Source organism: Neomonachus schauinslandi, chromosome 3, assembly GCF_002201575.2.
Source record: "Neomonachus schauinslandi chromosome 3, ASM220157v2, whole genome shotgun sequence".
Taxonomy (NCBI): Eukaryota; Metazoa; Chordata; class Mammalia; order Carnivora; family Phocidae; genus Neomonachus; species Neomonachus schauinslandi.
Window position 1 is genome coordinate 185637173 of NC_058405.1, and position 21723 is coordinate 185658895.

At 58.8% G+C, this 21723-nt stretch overlaps 3 protein-coding genes across 6 annotated transcripts in view; all 3 read left to right on the forward strand.

Moving 5' to 3' along the window:
* Window positions 1-2299, forward strand: part of PRSS56 (serine protease 56) — a 5576-nt gene extending 3277 nt beyond the window's left edge. The window contains exons 8-13 of the mRNA XM_021690359.1: window positions 108-270; window positions 458-628; window positions 713-877; window positions 965-1027; window positions 1385-1491; window positions 1845-2299. Coding sequence (XP_021546034.1) covers window positions 108-270; window positions 458-628; window positions 713-877; window positions 965-1027; window positions 1385-1491; window positions 1845-2129 — 954 coding nt within the window. The 3' untranslated portion in view covers window positions 2130-2299. The remainder of the gene's footprint in view (window positions 1-107; window positions 271-457; window positions 629-712; window positions 878-964; window positions 1028-1384; window positions 1492-1844) is intronic.
* Window positions 2300-2815: 516 nt separating this feature from the next.
* Window positions 2816-9978, forward strand: CHRND (cholinergic receptor nicotinic delta subunit). 4 transcript variants are annotated; one of them, XM_021690343.1, is made up of 12 exons: window positions 2816-2867; window positions 3137-3282; window positions 3731-3775; window positions 4280-4389; window positions 4500-4655; window positions 4877-4986; window positions 6066-6266; window positions 7514-7625; window positions 7725-7839; window positions 8661-8865; window positions 8958-9076; window positions 9796-9978. In XM_021690343.1, exons 1-12 carry the CDS (start codon window positions 2816-2818, stop codon window positions 9976-9978), a joined length of 1554 nt encoding a protein of 517 aa, XP_021546018.1. The 4 variants fall into 4 exon arrangements, with proteins under 4 accessions (XP_021546018.1, XP_021546019.1, XP_021546020.1 ...); XM_021690344.1 differs by lacking the exon at window positions 3731-3775; XM_021690345.1 differs by lacking the exons at window positions 2816-2867; window positions 3137-3282; window positions 3731-3775 and having other exon boundaries at window positions 4308-4375.
* A 6065-nt stretch (window positions 9979-16043) lies between these two features.
* On the forward strand, window positions 16044-21397 carry CHRNG (cholinergic receptor nicotinic gamma subunit). Its single transcript, XM_021690358.1, has 12 exons — window positions 16044-16092; window positions 16287-16426; window positions 16688-16732; window positions 16912-17021; window positions 17525-17680; window positions 18445-18542; window positions 18833-19033; window positions 19232-19346; window positions 19559-19673; window positions 20378-20594; window positions 20815-20948; window positions 21224-21397. The coding sequence occupies exons 1-12, from the start codon at window positions 16044-16046 to the stop codon at window positions 21395-21397; spliced, it is 1554 nt and encodes a 517-aa protein (XP_021546033.1).
* Window positions 21398-21723: the final 326 nt, after the last annotated feature.

A 21723-nucleotide genomic window follows, 5' to 3' on the forward strand; every position in this document is an offset into this window, starting at 1 on the left:
GGCACCCCCCAGGAGAACTCAGAGCTGCCTTACCCTGCCAAGTGCCAGGCTGGCAAATGAGAGGGCAGGTCAATGTAGTACCCTCTCTTTTGGCTCGGGTCCCGCAGGGTGACTCTGGAGGCCCCCTGACCTGTTCTGAGCCTGGCCCCCACCCCAGGGAGGTCCTGTACGGAGTCACCTCCTGGGGGGACGGATGCGGAGAGCCAGGGAAGCCCGGGGTCTACACTCGTGTGGCCGTGTTCAAAGACTGGCTCCAGGAGCAGATGAGCGGTGAGCGCCCTGTTCCTATTCACCTCTCCCTGGAGTGTCCTGCTCACAGCCCTTGGGACGAGCCTGTCCTCACCCCGCCCGCCCCCAACCCCTTACTGCGTCGGGGAAGCCTGCCTCCCTTCGGGGGAAGGCTGCGGGGGCTAGGGCCCAAAGCCGGGGCTGAGCTGGCCGCCGCTGCCGCCTGCAGCAACCCCCTCCAGCCGAGAGCCCAGTTGCAGGGAGCTGCTGGCCTGGGACCCGCCCGGGGAGCCGCTAGCCGCCCCGCCCTGCGCCTTCTACGCCCGCCTGTGCCCCGGGCCCGCGGCCGCCTGTGCGCGGCTGGCGCACCAGCAGTGCCTGCAGCGCCGGAGGCGATGCGGTCAGTCCAGTTCCCAGGGCTGGGCCGGGGACCGGGGGCCTGGCCCACGTCTGACCGCCGCTCGGACCCTTGTCCCGTCCGCAGAGCTGCGCTCGCTGGCGCACACCCTGCTGGGCCTGCTGCGGGGCGCCCAGGAGCTGCTCGGCCCGAGCCCAGGGATGCGGCGCCGGGCCCCGGCCCCGGCTCGCCCCGCTCTGTCGCTCCTGGAGCTTCCCAGACACCCCGCCCGCGAGCAGCGGCTGCACCCAGGTACCTCGCGCCTTCACACTCCAGCCCCAGCACCCCCCACCACCAATTGCGCGGCGGAGGCGACCCCCTAACGCGGCGTCTCCCCAGGATCGCGGGCTGCGGGCGCTCGGTTCCCGAAGCGGAGGCCAGAGCAGGGCGAGGAAGTGAACGGTAATGCCGCCCCCTGCCGGCCTTTGCCGGGAGAGCAGCAGGCCAAGGGTCTGGCGAGGCCCTGAGGGGATTCTTGGGGCAACCTGCAGACTCGCTCTCCCCACCTGACCCCCCCCCCCCCCCAGAGGGGGGGAGGACCCTTTGGGGGGACTTGTGGCTTTGGGCCCCCCACATTGTCAACAGAGACTATCTGCTTTGTGTTATCACTTAACTTCTCTGATCCTCACTTTCCCATCTGTAGCATGAGGAGAAATCGGCCCACTGGGAGGCCATCCTGAGGTCCTGGTGGGAATCCCACCCCCAGCTCCTTGCTGGTGCCAGTTTTCTGCTATTCCAGGACCTCTGTCCTTCCTGCAGGCTGCCCTGGGCTGGAGAGCCTGCAACAGAAGTTGACCACCCTTCAAGGCGCCCATGCCTGGATCCTGCAGGTCCCATTGGAGCACTTGGCCATGGACTTTCATGAGGTACGTCCTCAGGCTTCCCACATTCACTCACAGTGGCCTCAGAAGGCTGACCTGGGTCAGCCCTGATGGGTAGGGGGACAAAGGGGCACCCTTTTGTAGCTGGGGGTGGGGGTGGGGGTGTCCTGGGGGAAGGGGCAGGGAGGGCAGCTGTATGTAGCTGGGGTGCTGGGTAGATGTGAAGGTGTGGGGGGGAGTGTGAGTGGAGGGGCATGTGGGGGTGTCCAAGTGAGCAGGAAGTGTGCAGGACTGGCGGTTAGGGGGGAAAGTGGATCTGGGTGAGAGTTTCTGGGGGCCAGGAGGAGGGGGACCAAGAGCCAGGTTGTGGGGCCCTGAGCTCCCTCCTCCTTCTGCAGGTCCTGGCAGATCTGGGCTCCAAGACGCTGACTGGCCTCTTCCGAGCCTGGGTGCGGGCAGGCTTGGGGGGCCAGCACGTGGTCTTCGGCGGCCTGGTAGGCCTAGAGCCAGCCACAATGGCTCGCAGCCTCCCCCGGTTGCTGGTGCAGGCCCTGCAGGCCTTCCGCTTGGCCGCCCTAGCAGAGGCAGAGGGACCCCAGATGGGTGCAAGGCAGAGCCAGGGGCTGGGGAGGAAGGGGCACCCCCCACTCAGTCCCCGGATTTCTCCAGCCAGGGGGCCCTGAACCACGTCTGGGCCCCCAACCCCTGGTCAGGACCTACCGCTCCAAGGGGCTCCTATGATGACAAACTGTCATGGCCACAGTTGATTGGGTGTGTGGGGTTGGGGGCCTGGGTCCATGTGTCTTCCCAGATGCCATCAGAAAATCACAGCTGCTTTAATAAATGTTATTTATGATCTACAGAGATAATTCTGGAGCTTTCTTGGGATGAGAACTGGGTGGGTGGATATTAGACAGGCCAGACAGGGCCCAGCCTCCAGAAGCTGTTGGCAGAGGTCACAAAGACACTGGAGAGAGGCTGCTAAGCCCCCATTTCCCCATACTTGTCTGTCCCCCCCGAGAAATAGCAACAGCTGACCTGTCACCACTCCCCTACCCGTGGCTGACCAGTGTCCAGTGCCTCTACCCAGCCCCCACCCCTACTGCTAGTTGTCGGGAGTTCCAGCCTGGGATCTTTGCCTCGTGTCCTTGGGCTCCTGCCTGGCGGCCAGTCCCCATCCCCACCCCCTCGCCACCTGCCCTGGGTTTTCTACCCCCAGCCATGCCCAGAGGTGTCAGATTGCGTTTCCGGCTGCTGCTTCCCTTTGCATTCCCCCCCCTCCCCCGCACCTGTCCCCTCTCCTACCCACCCACATTCCCTAGCCCTGTAGACTGGAGGGGCAACCACAAGACCCAGTCAGAGGGACAGGATGGAGGGGCCAGTGTTAACGCTGGGGCTGCTGATTGTACTGGCTGTGTGTGGTAAGAGTGGACATCACCCTGCCCTGAAGATCCCTCAGGGCTCGCACCCAGGGCCCCTACCGCACGGTTCCCTCTTACCCCTCCTACCCGGTGCTCCCTCCCTTAGCATCAGGCCCAAACCCCCACCCCCACTGCCATTTCTCCCTGGAGGGGCCAGAGTGGTTAGATCCCCCAGCTGGGCCCAGCCCCATGGCCCAGCAGGATTTCAGGGCAGCTCCCTTCCCGCCTCTCCCTCCCTGCACCCCATCCCTGTCCCTATCCCTCCCCAGGCAGCTGGGGCCTGAATGAGGAGGAGCGGCTTATTCGGTACCTGTTTGAAGAGAAAGGCTACAACAAGGAGCTCCGGCCTGTGGCACACCAAAGGGAGAGTGTGGACGTGTCGCTGGCCCTCACGCTCTCCAACCTCATCTCCCTGGTGAGAGGCCCCTCTGTGGTCGGGCTGGGGACGGGAGGGCAGGGACAGCTTCCTACGGGCTGGCTGTCTCCCAGACTGGGATGGCCAAGGAGGAAGCCCAAGGCCCCAGGCGGGACTATGGTAGCTCCTCTCCTCCTGGGGGAGCAGGCTCCAGCATTCTCCATGCTCAATGCTGCCCACAGGCCTCGGGCGGATGCCCCCTCCCCTCCAGCTTCAGCTCTGGGGTGTGGCCCATATCAGACCCCTGACCCATTTCAGAGGCCACGCCCGTCCCGTCCCTGCTCCTTGGTCTGCCCACCACCTCCTGACTGTGAGTGCTTGTGACAGGGGTTAGGCCAATTGCGATGGTTTCCCCGGGGGGGGGCCGCTAGGAGCAGGTGCCTGGTGAACGCGCGTAGGTGAAAGAACCATGAGGGGCCTGGGGGACAGCGGTCTTGTGTGATTACAGAAAGAAGTTGAGGAGACCCTCACCACTAACGTGTGGATTGAGCACGTAAGAATACCCCACTCAGAGCTGGGGGGAGGGGGGTGAGGGTGCAGGGCCCAGGCTCCCCTGTGCTCCCTTTTGCTTGAGCATCTCCAGGAGGGGATCCTCCTGTCCTCCAGGAGGTACTGGCTTCTATCCACAGGCCCAGCTGCCCTTCCCACCACCTTGTACTAGCTCAGTGAGAGACTTCCGGTAGATCGGGATTCTTCATGTATGGGAAAATTGTCACAATGTCCTGATTTTATTAGAAGACACTCTTCTGCCACCTGTCAGAAGTTCATAATACAGACATACGGTTTCTATGTCCACAATGGAAATATGCTCCCTTGGTTGTGCAGTGTACATTCTACACAGCTGTACATGACAGACCTGAGCCCTAACTCTGTACCCACTCCCCCAAACCTCTTTTGTCACAGCTCCCAGACCCTGTCCACTTCCCAGGGAAGTGAGGAGAGCGGGGGGCCTGGGCAACAGCCGAACCTACTGCTGACACCTCTTTTGGGCTTCCAGGGCTGGACAGACAGCCGGCTGCAGTGGAATGCTGAAGAATTTGGAAATATCAGCGTCCTGCGCCTGCCCTCTGACATGCTGTGGCTCCCAGAGATTGTGCTGGAGAACAAGTTGAGCCGTAGCCCTCCCTGGCATCCCCTCCCCGCTCTGCCCCACCCCTCAACCCTGCCAGTTCCAAGCTGGCTGGCATTCACGTTGGCCCCTTGTCCTTGTCCCTCAGCAATGACGGCTCCTTCCAGATTTCCTACTCCTGCAACGTGCTCATCTACCCCTCGGGCTATGTGTACTGGCTGCCGCCCACCATCTTCCGCTCTTCCTGCCCCATCTCCGTCACCTACTTCCCCTTCGACTGGCAGAACTGCTCCCTCAAGTTCAGGTGCACCCACTTCTCCAGCCACTCCTCACCCCTGCCAAGGACTGAGGGAGGTGCATGAAGCACTCTCAGGCAGAGGTCCCTGCTCTGTCCCGATCAGAGCTTCCCACACCCACAACAGCCCCTCTGACCACAAACCTTCCCCACTACCCTTCCCCCATCCCCCGCCGTCAGTGGCCGCAGCCAGTGGCTGAGGACCACCCTCTACCCACTGCCCTCCCCAGTTCCCTCAAGTACACAGCCAAGGAGATCACCCTGAGTCTGAAGCAAGAGGAAGAAGAGGGCCGCTTCTATCCCGTGGAATGGATCATCATTGACCCTGAGGGCTTCACAGGTGCTGGGAATAGCGGCTGTGGGTGGGCAGCCCCCAGACACACACCCATGGACACGGTCACACCGACACCCCTCCCAGAGACGCACGTGTGCACACACACACCTGGAACGTGGACCTACAGGCACACAGACTGACACAGACACCGATGGACAGACACACGCTGACCCACAGAGAAACACACACAGTTCTAGCACATTGAAAGGAAAAGAAGTCCAGCCGGAGGGGATTGTGTCCCAAAGGCAGAGACAGACAGGCCCAGTGTCCCACTCCTTCCGCTGCCCAGGCCAAAAGACCCTTCTGGGTCTGGACAGGGTCCCCGGGGATGGATGTGGCTGACAGATGAGAGGGGTAGTTAGTCTTTTGTTCCCAGTAAGCGCAGGGGTGTGGTTGCGGCTTTAGCGGGCATCCTAATGTTGTGTGTGTTGCCCCCTACCAACAGCCCCCGCCCCTATCTATGACCGGGCTCAGATCTGCTATGGGGCCCCCACCACCTGCCCCTGTCCATCAGAGAAGACCTACATCACACTGGTCCCAAGGCTGCTACATCGCTGGGGCGTGGAGGGGGAGGGGTTGATCTTTTTTTTTTTATTTAAGATTTTATTTATTTGACAGAAAGAGAGTGAGAGCAGGAACACAAGCAGGGGGAGTGGGAGAGGGAGAAGCAGGCTTCCCACTGAGCAGGGAGCCCGATGCGGGGCTCGATCCCAGGACCCTGGGATCGTGACCTGAGCCGAAGGCAGATGCTTATCGACTGAGCCACCCAGGCACCCCAAGGGGGGGGGGTTGATCTTATCCCCCCACTGTCACTATCTCTAAGACTTCTTATTTGAACCACTTCAATATTTTCCAAGAGCAAAAACAAATAAACAAACAAACAAACAAAAAACACTCCCAGAGGAGAATTTCCCCCTTGCAGATTGAAACCTCCATCCCAACCCCCCAGGGAAAGATACCCACAAACAGAACCCTAACCCTCCTCTGCATGCCCCCTCAGGCTGGCTCACTCCCCCCAGCCCCCAGTTCTGCCCCCCAACTCCTTTGTCTGACCTGACACCAGGGTGCCCTTCTGCCACCCTCAGAGAACGGGGAATGGGAGATAGTGCACCGGCCAGCCAGGATCAACGTGGACCCCAGCGTCCCACTGGACACTCCTGGCCACCAGGACGTCACCTTCTACCTCATCATCCGCCGCAAGCCGCTCTTCTACGTCATCAACATCCTGGTGCCCTGCGTGCTCATCTCCTTCATGATCAACCTGGTCTTCTACCTGCCGGCTGACTGTGAGCCTCAGAGCCTGGCCCAGCTCCCCGGCCACCTGGGGCAGTCTCTCCCTGTCCCTGAGGGCGTCTGAGCATCGGCCTCCCCAGCCCTCCCCTCACTTCCTCCTGGGAGACACAAGGGGGTCACCACTCCCGGGGCTCCCTGCCCAGGGTCCCCAGGCATGACGGGCATGTAGCCAGCCAAGGGGAAGGTTTCGTGACCCTGTCCGACATCTCCAAATGGACAGGGCCCCTGGGGGGGGGGGGTCCATCCCTCTTGGACCCTGCTTCTGCTTCCCACAGTGGGGCTTCCCAAGGAAGTTCCCTAGAGAGGGAGAACCATGAGACTGTCCCTCTGTCAGAGCAGAGATCAGGTCTGTCCTGGTCACCATGTGTGACCATGGGCCTCACACACAGGCCATCCACTGTGAATCAGTGGGTGGATAACGGGATCTCTAGGAAGCCAGGCGTGGAGGCGTGCAGTTGATGCTGGTTCTAGAAGCGCACGTGTAATCTGTGCTCACTTGGTTTCACAATAGTTTCAGAGTATTTACTAGAAGCAAGGCACAGTGAGTCCCAGGGACAAATGCGATCCAGCCTCTGCTGCTGGCCGAGACTGTGGGATCCGCAGGGCTGGGAGCATGGCCCGAGGGGTAGTAAAACGGGGGAAGCTTTCCTGGAAGAGGCCGTGCTTGAGCCAGAGATGGGTCAGGAGGCAGCTTCCAGGTAGAGAAGGGGCCCCGGGGCGGGGGTGGGGGGCTGTGGGCCTGTGACCCCAGCGGCCACCGCAGCATGCTCAGGGGCTCGGGTGGGAGGAGCTGGGCGGTGCCAGGCTGGGGTCTCTGAGTGGAGGACTAGGAGTGGGGGAAATATGGGTGCTCTGAGGATGCCCTGGGGACGCACGCAGACCTGTGATTTTTGGAGGTTTGAGTGGCAGCGAGCTGGTTAACGGTGATAGCTGGTGATCACTGAGCACTTGCCCGGTGCCAGGCAGCGTGATGAGCGTTTAACGTTAACTCACTCTCTCGCTTGGACCTCACAACCTTTCGCAGTTGTGAAAACCGAGGCACAGAGAGGTTAGGCTACTTGCCTAAGGTCACCCAGCAAGTAAGTGGCAGAGCCGGGATTTGAACCCACGTGCTCTAGCTCCGTAGCCCACGAGGTTAATCAGGGTACCACCGTGGCTTTGTGAACAGTGGTGCAGGGGCCGCAGTGGGACCGCCTGGGCCCAAGGCCAGAGGTAGCAGCTAAGTCCGGGGTTCCCCCAGGTGGCGAGAAGACGTCAATGGCCATCTCAGTGCTCCTGGCTCAGTCTGTCTTCCTGCTGCTCATCTCCAAGCGGCTGCCCGCCACGTCCATGGCCATCCCCCTCATCGGCAAGTGAGTGACGCTTACGCCACGCCACGCCTCTCCCGCCCCGCCCCGCCCCGCCCCAGCCTGCCCTGCCCCGAGGGCTCCAGGCTGAGCGTGTGCCTACAGGTTCCTGCTCTTCGGCATGGTGCTGGTGACCATGGTCGTGGTGATCTGTGTCATCGTGCTCAACATCCACTTTCGCACACCCAGCACCCACGTGCTGTCCGAGGGGGTCAAGAAGGTGAGGGCTCTTGGCCAACAGCTGGAGACGGTCGGGCTGTCCCTCTACAGGAGGGCAGGGAAGGACCCCACGGCATGCTTGTGAGGGGAACTGCCACCGTGCTTGGCCGAAGCGCCACGTGCTGTTACCCACGCCGCGCGAACGACTCTCCCTGTGCGCCGTTACGCGAAAGGAGCCAGACACAAAAGACCACAAGCTGCACAGTCTCCTCTTCATGAAGTTCAAGGACAGGGAAAACCAGCCTTTAGCGATAGAAATCAGGATGGTGGTTCCCCCTGGGGGTGGGTAGGAAGTGATGGGAGGAGGCACAAGGGACCCTTTGGGACTGTGTTGGAGATCTCCTCTGGGGGGTGTTTACAAGTTGAATGTACCTGTAGAAACTCATCTAGCTCTACACTCCAGGGCTGCTCGTTCTACTGTATGTTTGCTCTACCCCCATTAAAAGGAAGGCGAGGAATGTGGGGACTGCATGCCCAGGAGGGGGTGTCCTTGCTGTTCTGGGACGACTGAGGGTGTTTTAGCAACCTGTTTGGTCTTTAGCATTTGAAGAAGAGCGCTCAGCATTTGGGGCCTTGTTCTTACTTTTTTGTTTTTCATATATAATTCATTTTGAACAAATGAGTTCTGCTTTGTGCGGTGAGTGATGAGGGAGAGTTGGAAGCAAGCCAAGCGTCCATCAGTAGGGGATCGGGGGAATCGGTGACAGTATTAGACTCCGGAGTACTTTGTGGCAGCCAGGAATGGAGTCACAGACGTTCCGATGTGTGAAGGTGACCCATGTCTCTAAAATAGCCTTCCTGTGTCCCCCTGACCTGCTGCAGCTCTTCCTGGAGACCCTGCCCGAACTCCTACATATGTCCCGCCCAGCCGAGGATGGGCCCAGCCCAGGGGCTCTCGTCCGGAGGAGCAGCTCCCTGGGCTACATTTCTAAGGCCGAGGAGTACTTCTTGCTCAAGTCCCGAAGTGACCTCATGTTTGAGAAGCAGTCTGAGCGGCATGGGCTGGCCCGGCGCCTCACCACTTCACGTGGGTCCCTGGGGGGCTTGGGAGTGCGGCCCATCCGTGGGAGGCGGGCTGTGGGGCAGGCCTCATGCCCACCTCAAGCCCGGTCTCCACAGGCCCGCCCCCAGCAGGCTCTGAGCAAGCCCAGCAGGAGCTCTTCAGTGAGCTGAAGCCAGCCGTGGATGGGGCCAACTTCATCGTCGGCCACATGAGGGACCAGAACAATTACAACGAGGTGAGTAGCCACAGCGTAGCCTACGCTTAGGGTGCATCCTGTCTTCAGGGACTCCGTTTCCCTCAGAGACACGTACCCACTGAGATGAAGGTGTTCACGGTGGGTGCAGACCCCCAGGCCTTCTGGGAGGCAGAGCCCCTACCTAGAACGCCCTGGCAGCTCACCGCCCACAGCATACACTGGGGCGTAGCCCCCTAGGGTCCCTTCTTTGTTGCCACGCCCAATCATCTTCTGTCCCTGCTCCACTCCAAGTCTGATACTCCAGACATAAGCACACATTTAAAAGGCAGCCTTAGGTGGTTGTTCAATATTATACGACTTTTACTTTAAAAACTTCTCTCTTGAGAAAGGGGTCCCATTTTCCGTTCACATATGGGCCAGCACAGCGTTGAGAGGCTGGGAGGGGTGAAGAGGAAGGAGAGGGGACAATGTGACCTTCCTCAGCCCCCTGAGGGCAACTCCTGGCACCTCAGCGCTTCTTCGCACCCTGGAGCCCTGCAGCAGGGTGAGGAGCGAGGCTGTGACTCCACTCTTGGTCTCCTGGACAGAGACCCCGGCTTCAGGGGGGACACACCAGCATGTCCCATCTGCTGCAAGCCTGGGGTAACCCGCACAGATACACCAAAGCCATGTCTCTGTCATTGGGCCCCCAGCTTGGGGTGTGGGCCCGCAGTTTGTGAGCCTTCCTCACCCCACTGTCTCTGCCCCCCTGCTCCCAGGAGAAGGACTGCTGGAACCGAGTGGCCCGCACAGTGGACCGACTCTGCCTGTTTGTGGTGACACCCATCATGGTCGTGGGCACGGCCTGGATCTTCCTTCAGGGCGCCTACAACCAGCCTCCACCTCAGCCCTTCCCCGGGGACCCCTTCTCCTACCACGAGCAGGACAAGCGCTTCATCTAGAACAGGTCTGCCCTGTCCTGCTGGCCCAGCTCCCAGGCAGCATCGGGTGGAGCCTTTGACCTTACAGGGATGAGCTGGGTGGGGGGTGGGGGGGCAGTGTGGACAGGGATGTCTGAGAGAGGACAAGGCCCTCCTGGGGAGACCAACTTCTGGCCCTGAGGCTTGAGTCCAGCTGGTCCTGCAAGGCTGGGGCAGGATTCCTGCGATTAAGGAAGGGGGAAGCCCTGCTCCTCACCTGCAGGTCCTCTGCAGCTAAAGACAGGAGCCACCGAGGAGGTCTGAGAGTGGACATCGGCTGGGGTTGCAGAGCAGGACAATTTGGGGAGGAAAGGGGGCTGGCTCAGGGACCAGGAAGGATGCCACTCAGGCTGGGACCCCTTTGTGAGGAGTCAGAAAGGCAGAGGCCTCTTCTAGCCTCCTCTCCCCTAGGTGGGGGTAGAGCGGGTGGGATCCTGTGCCCCCACTTTCCTGTTCCTCCAGCCACCCTCCTCTCAACAACCCCTCAGCCTTGGGCTTCTGAGGCCCCACCTGGGGTTGAAGTGGGGAAACCTCCCTCTTAAGGAAAGAGGCTTTCAGCAGGGGTGGGAGCACCAGGGTTGCAAAATGGCCTTCCCCAGCACTTTCTGCCTTGGTGACTCTGTCTGGGTCCCTCGGGGAAGCCATGACCTTCCTGGGGTGGAAGGGCCAGGCTCAACACCCACAAAGGCCAAAGGTGAGCTTCTCAATCTCAGGTCACGTGAGCAATCCTAGAACCCCAGAACTCAGCCCTCCCCCAAGGAGTGTCCCCTCTTGGGCAACTATTCTCCTCCCCAAAGTAGGGTTCCCATACAATATTTGGGACATACTTTTACTAACAAATTATTCATTGTTTATCTGAAATTCAAACTTAACTGCGCATCCTGTTTTGTTTTGTTTTGGGGGGGCGGGGCAGAGAAAAATCTTAAGCAATCTCCACACCCAGCACAGAGCCCAATGGGGGCTCAATCTCACAACCCTGAGATCATGACCTGAGCTGAAATGAAGATGCTCAACCGACTGAGCCACTCAGGTACCCCAGCATCCTGTATTTTTATTTGCTAAATTTGACAACTGTACCCCAAAGGGAGCCCCCAACAATTCTATCTGAAGGGCCAAAAGCAGAGGCCACAGATGTTGGGAGACATGGTAGCCTACCTCCAAGCTGGCCCCAGCAATCCCCACCTCCTGGTATTCACACCCTGTGTAGCCCACTCCCACACCGCACCAGGTTTGGTCTGTGTGACCGACAATTTTAGAATGAGGCGAAAGTGACAGTGTGTCGCTTTTGAGATTAGGCTCTATAAGACATTGCAGCACCTCCCTGGATCCCACTCCATCGCTCTTGATTTCAGCTGGATCTCTCACTTTGGGGAAGCCAGCTGTCATGGGGAGCAGTCCTGTGGAGAGGCCCACCTGGCAAGGACCGGAAGCCCTCTGCCTGCAGCCCCATGAGTGAGCTTGGAAGCAGATCCTCCAGCCCCGGTGGGGCCTTCAGATGAGATCATGACCCTAGTCAACATCTTGGGTGCAGCCCCATGAGTTCTTGAGCCAGAGCCACCCAGCTAAGCTGCTCCTGGATTCCTGACCCTCAGAAACTGCATGGGATAGCATATGTTTGTTGCTTTAAGAGACAAAGTTGTGGGGTGCTTTGTTACACCAGAGGGTGATCTGGGGTGAACCACTGTCATCTCTTAGGTTCTGTTTTCTCATCAACCAAATGTGTAAGTCCCGTTTGTGAGGTGTTGTGAAAATCGAATGTGCTAGTTGGCATAAAGGTCTTTACACATATCCTGCAATTTTTAAATTTTATTTAAATTCAATTAATTAACATATAATGTATTATTTGTTTCAGGGGTACAGGTCTGTGATTCATCAGTCTTATATAACACCCAGTGCTCATTACAACACATGCCCTCCCCAGTGTCCATCACCCAGTTACCCCATCCCTCCACCCCGCTTCCCTCCAGCAACCTTCAGTTTGTTTCCTATGATTAAGAGTCTCTTATGGTTCATGTCCTGCAAACTTAAGGGTGGTTATTTAACTCATTCCTCAGTTGTGGACCTGTGGTCTCCTGCGTCCGAGGCTGGCAGGGGGTCTGAGGGCACATAGGAGCAAACACAGAGGACCCAATTATTCTCCCCCTTGACGTACACACTTAAGGTTTTCCCAGCTCAACCCATTTCCCTCAGAGGGAATTGGTGACCTCATTAGCTCAGGTACACAAAAGGTGAGATTTTTAGTCTTTCAATGGAAATGAACAAAAGACAAACCTCTTTTCTTTTTACTTGACTATAAAAACTTTTATTCATTTGTACTAGAAGTTGGGCCCACCGCCACCGGGGAACCCAGTGCCCAGAAAAAGACAAACCTCTTAAGGGCAAAACTGATCCCCTAGTTACTTCTGACTTCCAATATGAACCGTGCACAGATTCGAGGTACAGATCTTTAAATTTTTTTCCTTCTCAATAGGGAAAGGAGCTTGGACTTACACCCATGGGATGAGCAGGAAGTCCAGGACCTCCCTGCAATTATCCTCTATGAGAGGGTCCCCATCTCCAGCACCAAGAGAGGCCCTGAATCAGATCCCTCAGCCGCTGTCCTTGCTTCTCTCTGCCACATGATGGCACTGTTGGCAACCTCCAGCTGAATCCTCTGGTGTCAGGCCCTGCTCAGGTGGCCGTGAACTTTCCCCAAGAAGACAACCCCAAAATCCCACACCCGGCCAAGAGTACCCCGTGCACAGTTTCCCAGGGTCCCAGCAGACCCCCAACAGCACACATTCCTCCAGCACTGCAGCCCCAGGGTGCTGTCAGCGCTGGTCCCCACTCTGGGTGACGTGGAACTATCCCCGGGAAGTCACACCCACAAGGGGCCAGCTTCCTGTGAAGCTACAGGGTGTCCCTATGCACTCTCCCCAGGCCATCAGGGTTACTCACTCTCCTCCAAAAAGTGATGAATCGGGGCACCTGGGTGGCTCAGTCGTTAAGCGTCTGCCTTCAGCTCAGGTCATGATCCCAGGGTCCTGGGATCGAGCCCCGCATCGGGCTCCCTGCTCAGCGGGAAGCCTGCTTCTCCCTCTCCCACTCCCCCTGCTTGTGTTCCTGCTCTCTCTATCTCTCTCTCTGTCAAATAAATAAATAAAATCTTAAAAAAAAAAAAGTGATGAATCTGTGAGGGATGCACTGGGCTGCAAGGAACAGAAACCCAAAGAACTGTGGTTCAAACCAGTAAGGTTGGGGGTATAGCTCAGGGGTAGAGCATTTGACTGCAAACCAGTAAGGCTTCCTCTTTGTTGCATAAGACCGAGAGGCAGCAGTTGCCACATTGGCTCAGCTGTCCCACAAAGCTATTAGAGACCCGGGCTCTGGGCTCTCTGCCCAGCCCTCCCTCCTTAGCATGTTGGCTCTGTCCTCATGCTTGTTGCCCCAGGGCGCAAGCTGACTGCCACAGATCCGCACTTCACATCTGTGTTTAAGGCAGGAAAGGAGCCAGTCATTCTGAGCCCTCTCATCAGGAAGCAAAGGCTCTCTCTTGAAGCCCTTCAGCTGACTTCTGTAGACATCCCACAGGTCAAGATGTTTATCACATGGGCAGCCTTATCTGCAAGGAAGCCTGGGAAATGAATGTTCCACTTTTCCAGCCTCCAGAAGAGGCTGGAAAAACACAAATGAAGTCTGCAGAAGATTTTCTCTTAATGGCTCCACACCGCCCCCTTTAGCCCCTCCAGGGCAGCGCCACCCCTCCTCCAGTAACCCACCCTCCTAAGAACACCAAGGAGACGTCGCCTCTCTCCCACAGCAGGAGCGAAGGGGGAAAAACAGGAGTTGAAATCTCTTCATACATGGGGAGGCGCCGTAATTTCATACCAGAGGGAAGTCACACTCCACAACCTTCCTTTTCCCACCCAGACACTTGTAGAGAAGCGGAAAGGGAAAGTCAGAAATGCGGGAGCATCGGCCAGACCACCATTGCCTGGGGTGGTGGAGTTGGGGGTGAATAGGTGGTCCATTATTTAGCAGGAGCCATTAATGGGCTTGCCAAAGTGTGGTCTTGGAGGGGACTAGAGAGGGGGAGAGGTACTGCTCTGGGGAGCACCAAAAGGGCAAACTGGGGAGCTGGCTTTGTAAACTTCGGGAAAGGGGGCTACACACCTAGATGCTCGGTGGGGAGAGCTATGCTTGGGAGTGGGGCCTGGAGCAGGATTGAATGCAAGGACAGAAGTAGATGACCGGGGAAGGCAGGTAGCACCACTGCTGTCCCCCTGACCCCAAAGTCCTGGTGAGGACAGACAGGAGGGACTTGGGGCTGTGGAGGGCTGGGGTCTGAGCCAACCTCACACAGATCTCCAAGGACAGGGAGCAGGCTGACTTCCAGCTTACTGAAACACACTGAAATGCTGCAGACATCATTTGTTTGGGGGGAGGGGGACATGTCCTCAAATGGTGCTTTTCCTCCAGCCCTCAGATGGATGCCTCCACTACCCTGTCCCCCAGGATGCCCAAGGGTGGGTAAGCACTTATGGGAACCTGCATTTTTTTTGTCTTGCAAACTTACTGGGACATCCTGACCTGTCTGCTTGGAATAAATGGTCAAAAGACAGGTAGCCTGAGCCCATGGCCCCAGCTGGCAACAGGCTCTCAGCCCCACCCTTCCCCTGACCTCAAACTACAGAGTGGATGGAGTGTGTTTTCTGGCCCTTCTGGGCCCCCTCATCTGACTTTCTGGGGGCCACAACCTTGACCTTATCTGCCTGTCCTACTGAACAGTGACTTACTGTGAGCCACTCAGGCTTACCCCTGCTTCCCTGGCAATCTCCCGCTGCCCGCCTGGCCTGGGGCCTGCCACATGCTGGGGACTCCCTAAGTTTGTGGATAATTTTTCTTTTAAGATTTCATTTACTGGGACGCCTGGGTGGCTCAGTCGGTTAAGCGTCTGCCTTGGGCTCAAGTCATGATCCCAGGGTCCTGGGATCGAGTCCCACATCGGGTTCCCTGCTCAGTGGGGAGCCTGTTTCTCCCTCTGCCTGCTACTCCCCCTGCTTGTGCTCTTGTGCTCTCTCTCTGACAAATAAATAAAATCTTAAAAAAAATAAGATTGTATTTACTTATTTTTGCAAAAGAGAGAGAGAGAGTGCACGCCAGTTGTGGGGGGGAGGGGCAGAGGGAGAAGCAGACTCCCCGCTGAGCAAGGAGCCAGATGTGGGATTCGATCCCCGGACCCTGAGATCATGACCTGAGCCAAAGGCAGACACTTAACCGATTGAGCCACCCAGGCACTCAAGTTTGTAGATAATTTAAGAAATAAAGAGGCCACACTGAGGAGCCCCTATTCAGAGGTCGTTCTGTTCCCAAGAGCCCCAAATTCCAGATCTTCTTTTTTTTTTTCTTTTTCTTCAGCCCTCCTTCCTTCAAAGCTTACCAGGCCCATGCCCCATGCCTCAGAGCCTAGGAGGACCCTGAACTGGCACCCTAATTTGCATTAAGGTATCAAAGCCTGTGGAACATAGTGCATCTCTCATAGGCTTTGCCTCCAGTGTCTTGGCCCAGTGGAGTAACCCATGAAGATGTTAAGCTGGTGGGACAGGTTTGTGGTCCTCAACCATGTCACAGAGAAACTCAGGTATAGAACATGCCTCCATACCTCCCCAAATCCTGACCCCCTGGAGGAAGTAGGAGAGAGCTCAATTCAGGGCCTTCCTCACACTCTGCCTCCCTCCCACATCTTCTGTCCCTGGCTGTGCCTTCAGCTCCCCCGACGGAAGGAACAGGGGCTGGGACAGCTGTATCAGAGAATGGGGATGGAGGTCGGGCTGTCTCTGTTGGGGCAGATGGGGCCCCTCTGTCCCCTCCCCAGCCCAGGTAACCTGAGCCTGGCATTTTGTCCATCTTGGAACAGCTGACAGGGCTGTGCTCAGACAGCTGGTGGGGCTGGGCTGGCCTGGCTGGGCTGGGAGCATGGGTTGTTACATGAGACCCAGAGTCTACATCTCTCTACCCTGAGCTGGGGAGCTGTTGTCCCACCCGTCACTGTAGAGAGCTGCGGCACCATGCTCAAGGGCCCGGGGCTGCCGCTTCTCCTGCTGGCTGTCTGCTTGGGTGTGGACACAGGGGATCGGGGCCTGGGGAGGCCTGGAGCAGAGATCCAAGGCCTCAGGGGACAGAGGGTCCAGAGGGTTATTGAAGCCTGTCCCCACGCCCAGCACCCTACTTCTCCACATCACACCTTCTTGTGGCCTCCCCTCTTTCTGCCCCAAAGCCCCCGTACCCAGGCTTAGTGCTGTCTGTTGCAGGAGCCGAGGGCCGGAACCAGGAGGAGCGTCTGCTCGGGGACCTGATGCACAACTACAACCCCCACCTGAGGCCCGCTGAGCGTGATTCGGACGTGGTCAACGTCAGCCTGAAGCTCACCCTCACCAACCTCATCTCCCTGGTGAGCCACAGGCCTATAGGACAGTGGGGGAGACAGAGGCCCAGTGTACCCGGCCCCTGGGACCTGCTGGGGAGAGGCAGGGGTTGGCTCTAGCAGCCAGGCGGGGGAAGGACTCCACAGGTGGGAGGCTGGGGAGCTGGAAATCTCCCACGAGGGCTGCCCAAGAGGCTGCCGTCCTATAGCACCCAACGGGAGCCTATAGGGACTAACATCTGGAGAGAGCAAGTGATGGGGGTTCAGCCTTCTGTTCTGCACCCTTAGAATGAGCGAGAGGAGGCCCTCACCACCAATGTCTGGATAGAGATGGTAAGAGGCCACCCTGTAGTCCTTTTCTATCGGGGCCCCGACCCTCGGGTCCCAAGGCCCTTAGAGCTGCCTGCTTTCCCCCGCCCCCTCCCTGCCTCCTCTGACCCACGTGGGCTAGGCTCCTATTCCTGGGGGTGGGGAGGGGGTGACTCGGCCTGGCAACCCCACTCCCCCTGCAGCAGTGGTGTGATTATCGCCTGCGCTGGGACCCCCAAGACTACGAAGGCCTGTGGGTGCTGAGGGTGCCATCCACCATGGTGTGGCGGCCGGATGTCGTGCTGGAGAACAAGTGAGGAGGGGTGCAGGCGGCGGGGGGCGGACAAAAGGACACAAGGGTGGGGCCCGGTACGATGAGGGGGCTCTGGGGAAAGGGACAGGCGAACGGAAGTTGCAGACCAGGGAATACTGGCTGGAGTAGGTGCTGCTGAGGGGAGGGCCGGGCCGGCAGGCCTGATTCTCGGCCCGCTCCATCTCCTCTGGGCTGGGTTGTCTGGTGGGCTACTGCCCTCCCTCGAAGCTCTCAGGAGTCAATAGGCATGAAGCGCTGCCCTGGGGGCGCCTCCAGCACTTTGAAAGAGCTGAAGGGTTGTTAGTACCACTGTGACCAGGCCCTGGGGAGGAGGGGACGGGGCGGAGGAAGCCCTCCGGCAAGGAGGTAGTGGACCCCGCGAAGGGCTGCTGTCCCCAGGCCCCATCCACGCAGGGCGAGGGCTGGCCTGGGGTGCGGGACTCGGGCGAGCCGGGGCTGCCGGGGACGGGAACCCCCAGCCTCAGGGCCTGGCCTGTGTGCAGCGTGGACGGTGTGTTCGAGGTGGCCCTCTACTGCAACGTGCTGGTGTCTCCTAACGGATGCGTCTACTGGCTGCCGCCCGCCATCTTCCGCTCCTCCTGCCCGGTCTCTGTCACCTACTTCCCCTTTGACTGGCAGAACTGCTCCCTCGTCTTCCAGTGAGGCCATTTACTGGGGGGGCCCAGGGAGATTTAGAGAGCTGCCCTAAGAGGAGCCTGGCTGGGTGGGGGACGCGAGGCTTCTCGCCAGGGGTCCGACCCCGGCTCTCGGGGACCCTCTGTGCCCGTCTCAGGCCCAGACACCCGGAGATGCCCACGTCCCTCCCTGCTAAGCCGCAGTCCCCCCGCTCATCCTCCTTCCCTGCCTCAGTTTCCCTGCCTGTGCCCCAAGGGAGGAATTAATGGATCGGGGTGGGTGGGCAAGAAGGCATGCACAAGTGTCTCCCCACACCCCCTGGAGAGGTGGAGGCTGTCTCAGCCTCCTCATCTGGAAATGGGGGAAAGGAGGTCTGTGTGAGGGTTTTCCCATAATTTAGAAGAGTGGTCTTTTTACAAGGAGACCCTCCTTAACAAACAGACCAGACAGGGACAGACGGCCGTTTCTGTGTTCTAACCATTGGCCCCTCCTGCTCTGGAGGCAGTGGAAGGGAGGAACGGAGTGGCCCTGGGCTCTTAACATCTGGTGAGGGCACTGAGCTGCAGCTTCGCGGCCCTTCCCCAAAACTTCCCTGACCCCCATGGAGCCCAAGTCCCCTTCCCACCCCCCATCTCGTGGCCAGGGTTCTGTGGAGAACTCGCAAATTCCTGGCTGCACTTTTTTGAGGCAATACTGCCCACAGTTGCCCTCAGAGGATCGTCTGTGTGACCTCAGACGTGGGTCTACACACACTCAAATGTCTCCCCCTTCCCTCCCCATCTCCCAGGTCCCAGACCTACAGCACCAATGAGATCAATCTGCAGCTCAGCCAGGAAGATGGTCAGACCATCGAGTGGATTTTCATCGACCCGGAGGCCTTCACAGGTAACCTCCTCCCAGGACCCCTGCTGGACGTGGCCTCCAGGGCAGGGCCAGCCCAAGCTCAGACCCCCTCCCATGTAACTCAAGATGAAAACCACAGTAAACCATAAAACATGTATCTTTAAAAGCCCGGCACGGTTCTCTTTTCCCCATGCTAATATCTCCAGTTTGGGGGGCTGGGGATCAGGTATCCAGGCTCCCTGGATGGTGCTCCTTTGGGCCCACGCCAGCCGCCCTGCAGTTAGGTGACCGGGGCTGCACTCCCTGCACCCACCCTGGCCTGCTGCCCACAGAGAATGGGGAGTGGGCCATCCGGCACCGGCCGGCCAAGATGCTGCTGGATGTGGCAGCACCCACCGAGGAGGCGGGCCACCAGAAGGTTGTCTTCTACCTGCTCATCCAGCGCAAGCCCCTCTTCTATGTCATCAACATCATTGCGCCCTGTGTCCTCATCTCCTCGGTCGCCATCCTCATCTACTTCCTTCCGGCCAAGGGTACCTGGAGCCTGTGGGAGGGGAGCTCCAGCCTCAGGCGGCAGCACAGGGACTAGCTGGGAGGGCACAGGGTTGAGGCGCCACACACAGGACCACCTGTCCCGGGGACCAGGGCCACTGGGCTCCTTGTGGGGTGAGGGAGGTGCCCCACGGTAGGAAAGTTGAGATCTGCTCTGAAGGCCTCTTGGTTATGGGCAGCGGGGGGCCAAAAGTGTACCGTCGCCATCAACGTGCTCCTGGCCCAGACTGTCTTCCTCTTCCTCGTGGCCAAGAAGGTGCCCGAGACGTCCCAGGCAGTGCCACTAATCAGCAAGTAAGGCTGGCCCTCATGCCTACCGCCCAGCTCCTCCCCTCCCTTCCCCGGAACTCGGGGCACTACCCTCCTGCCGCTCCCACCCCCACCACCCTCAAGGCCAACTCCTCACCCTGAGGAATCTGGGGGAATCGGCTGCTAAGGGTGGGGGTGCATCTGGAGATGAAGTGCCAAAGGGCCAGCCCCGCCTCCTGCCCACCCAACCCCAACAGGTACCTCACCTTTCTCCTGGTGGTGACCATCCTCATTGTCGTGAATGCCGTGGTCGTGCTCAACGTGTCTTTGCGGTCCCCCCACACACACTCCATGGCTCGCGGGGTCCGAAAGGCAAGGCCCCTCCCTGTCCACTCCAGCATCCTCCTGTCCAGTCCTCTCCACCCCCTTCCCCTTCCCTACTCACCTGCCACATTCAGCGGCAAACCTACCCTGTGTGTATCTTGAAGCATGTGCCCAATGAATTAATATAATGCTGAGTGCTTACTATGTGGCAGGTGTATTACGCATCCGAACGCATTTGATCGTCATAGAACTCCTAGGAGGTGGGTATTAGTCCCATCTCCATTTTGCAAGTGAGGACGCTGAGGCACAGAGAGATTCATTAGCTTACCCAAGGTAGCCTGGTGAGGAAGCAGAAGCAAGATTCTGCCCAGGCAGTCTGGCTGGGGAGTCTGTGTGATCTGCAGCCCACCTGCAGCAGGCAGCTAGGACCCTTGTTGCAAATGCAGATCCTCAGGCCCACCTCAGGCATCCTGGGCCAGAACAAGGGGGGTGGGGCCCAGGAACCTGGGTAGCAAGCGTCCTGGTGATGCTGACATGCACACAAGTTGGAGGACCTAGGCTCAGTGTCTGGTACAGAACAGACGAGCTATTCCGGGGTCAAGCCACTGACCCTCGTGTGCTGCCTCTGGGCTCCCAGGGGCTTAAGCCCTCCGTGCCAACCTTCACCTTTTGCTCTGAAGCCCAGCTTGGCCGCCCACATGCCCAGGTCTGCTGGCTACTAAGCGAAGCCCACCAGAAAATCCTCTCTCCAGGTGTTCCTACGGCTCTTGCCCCAGCTGTTGCGGATGCACATTCGCCCACTGGCCCCAGTAGCTGTGCAAGACACCCAGCACCCACTGCAGAATGGCTCCCCCACAGGATGGTCGCTCACAGCTGGGGAGGAGGTTGTTCTCGGCCTGCCTCGCAGTGAACTTCTCTTCCAGCAGCGGCAGCACAATGGGCTGGTGAGGGCAGCGCTGGAGAAGCTAGGTGAGGCCGGGGGGTGGGGGTGGGGGATGACACTGGGGATACTCCTCCCCAGGGACTCCAGACTGGGAGGGCTACCTGTCAGCCAGAGCACCAGGCACAGCAGATGAGTGTTGGTAAGTGTCTGGGGTGGGGAGAGAGAAGCTAGGGCGGCTCAGGAGAGATGACCTTCTCAGACTATTTCTTCTCCACTCTATTCCCAAACCTTACCCTGTCTCCCCAGAGAAAGGCCCGGAGCCAGGGCAGAGCCAGGAGGTGTGCGGCAGCCTGAAGCAGGCCGCCCCGGCCATCCAGGCCTGTGTGGAAGCCTGCAACCTGATTGCCCTCGCCCGGCACCAGCAGAATCACTTTGAGAGCGTAAGGGGGACTGAGTGCCCAGGGAGGGACTTGGACCCGAGACGGGGGCAAGATGGGCAGGGTGGCCACGGTAGGGCGATGGGATGGAAAAAAGTGGAACTGGGACATCGGGGCCAGGGCACGACGGCAGAAGCCAGGCTAAGGCCTGGAAGTAGGTGTGAAGGGCCCAAGGCCATGGAGGACAGAGGCCTGCTGGATGGCCACGGATAGCACAGTGATCCAGGGCAGGCTTGGTGTCACTGCTGGTCATCCCACACCCTGCCTCCCACCCCCAGGGGAGTGAGGAGTGGTTCTTGGTGGGCCGCGTGCTGGACCGTGTCTGCTTCTTGGCCATGCTCTCGCTTTTTGTCTGCGGCACTGCTGGCATCTTCCTCATGGCCCACTACAACCAGGTGCCTGCCCTGCCATTCCCCGGAGACCCCCGCTCCTACCTGCCCCCACCTGATTGAGCCAACCACCCACCGACTGCTGCTAGACACGTGGAGTCTTATCGGCTGTGTTCTTCAGTGGCTGAGGTCGTGATGTGCTCTTTGGGAAGTGCCCCTCAGGGCCGTATGAGCCAATGGCCCGGAGAAGAGCATGGGAAATAAAGAGACGGAGCTGGAGTCCCGGAGTGGTTGAGAATGGCTGTGGGCAGGGTGTGCTGTTGGGGTCAGCATCCACGTGGCACTGGCTAGCTAGTTCCAGCAATCCCCTCATTTCAGCAAAGCATTAGCAACTCCCATCATTTCTTTTTTTTTTAAGGTTTTATTTATTCATTTGAGAGACAGAGAGA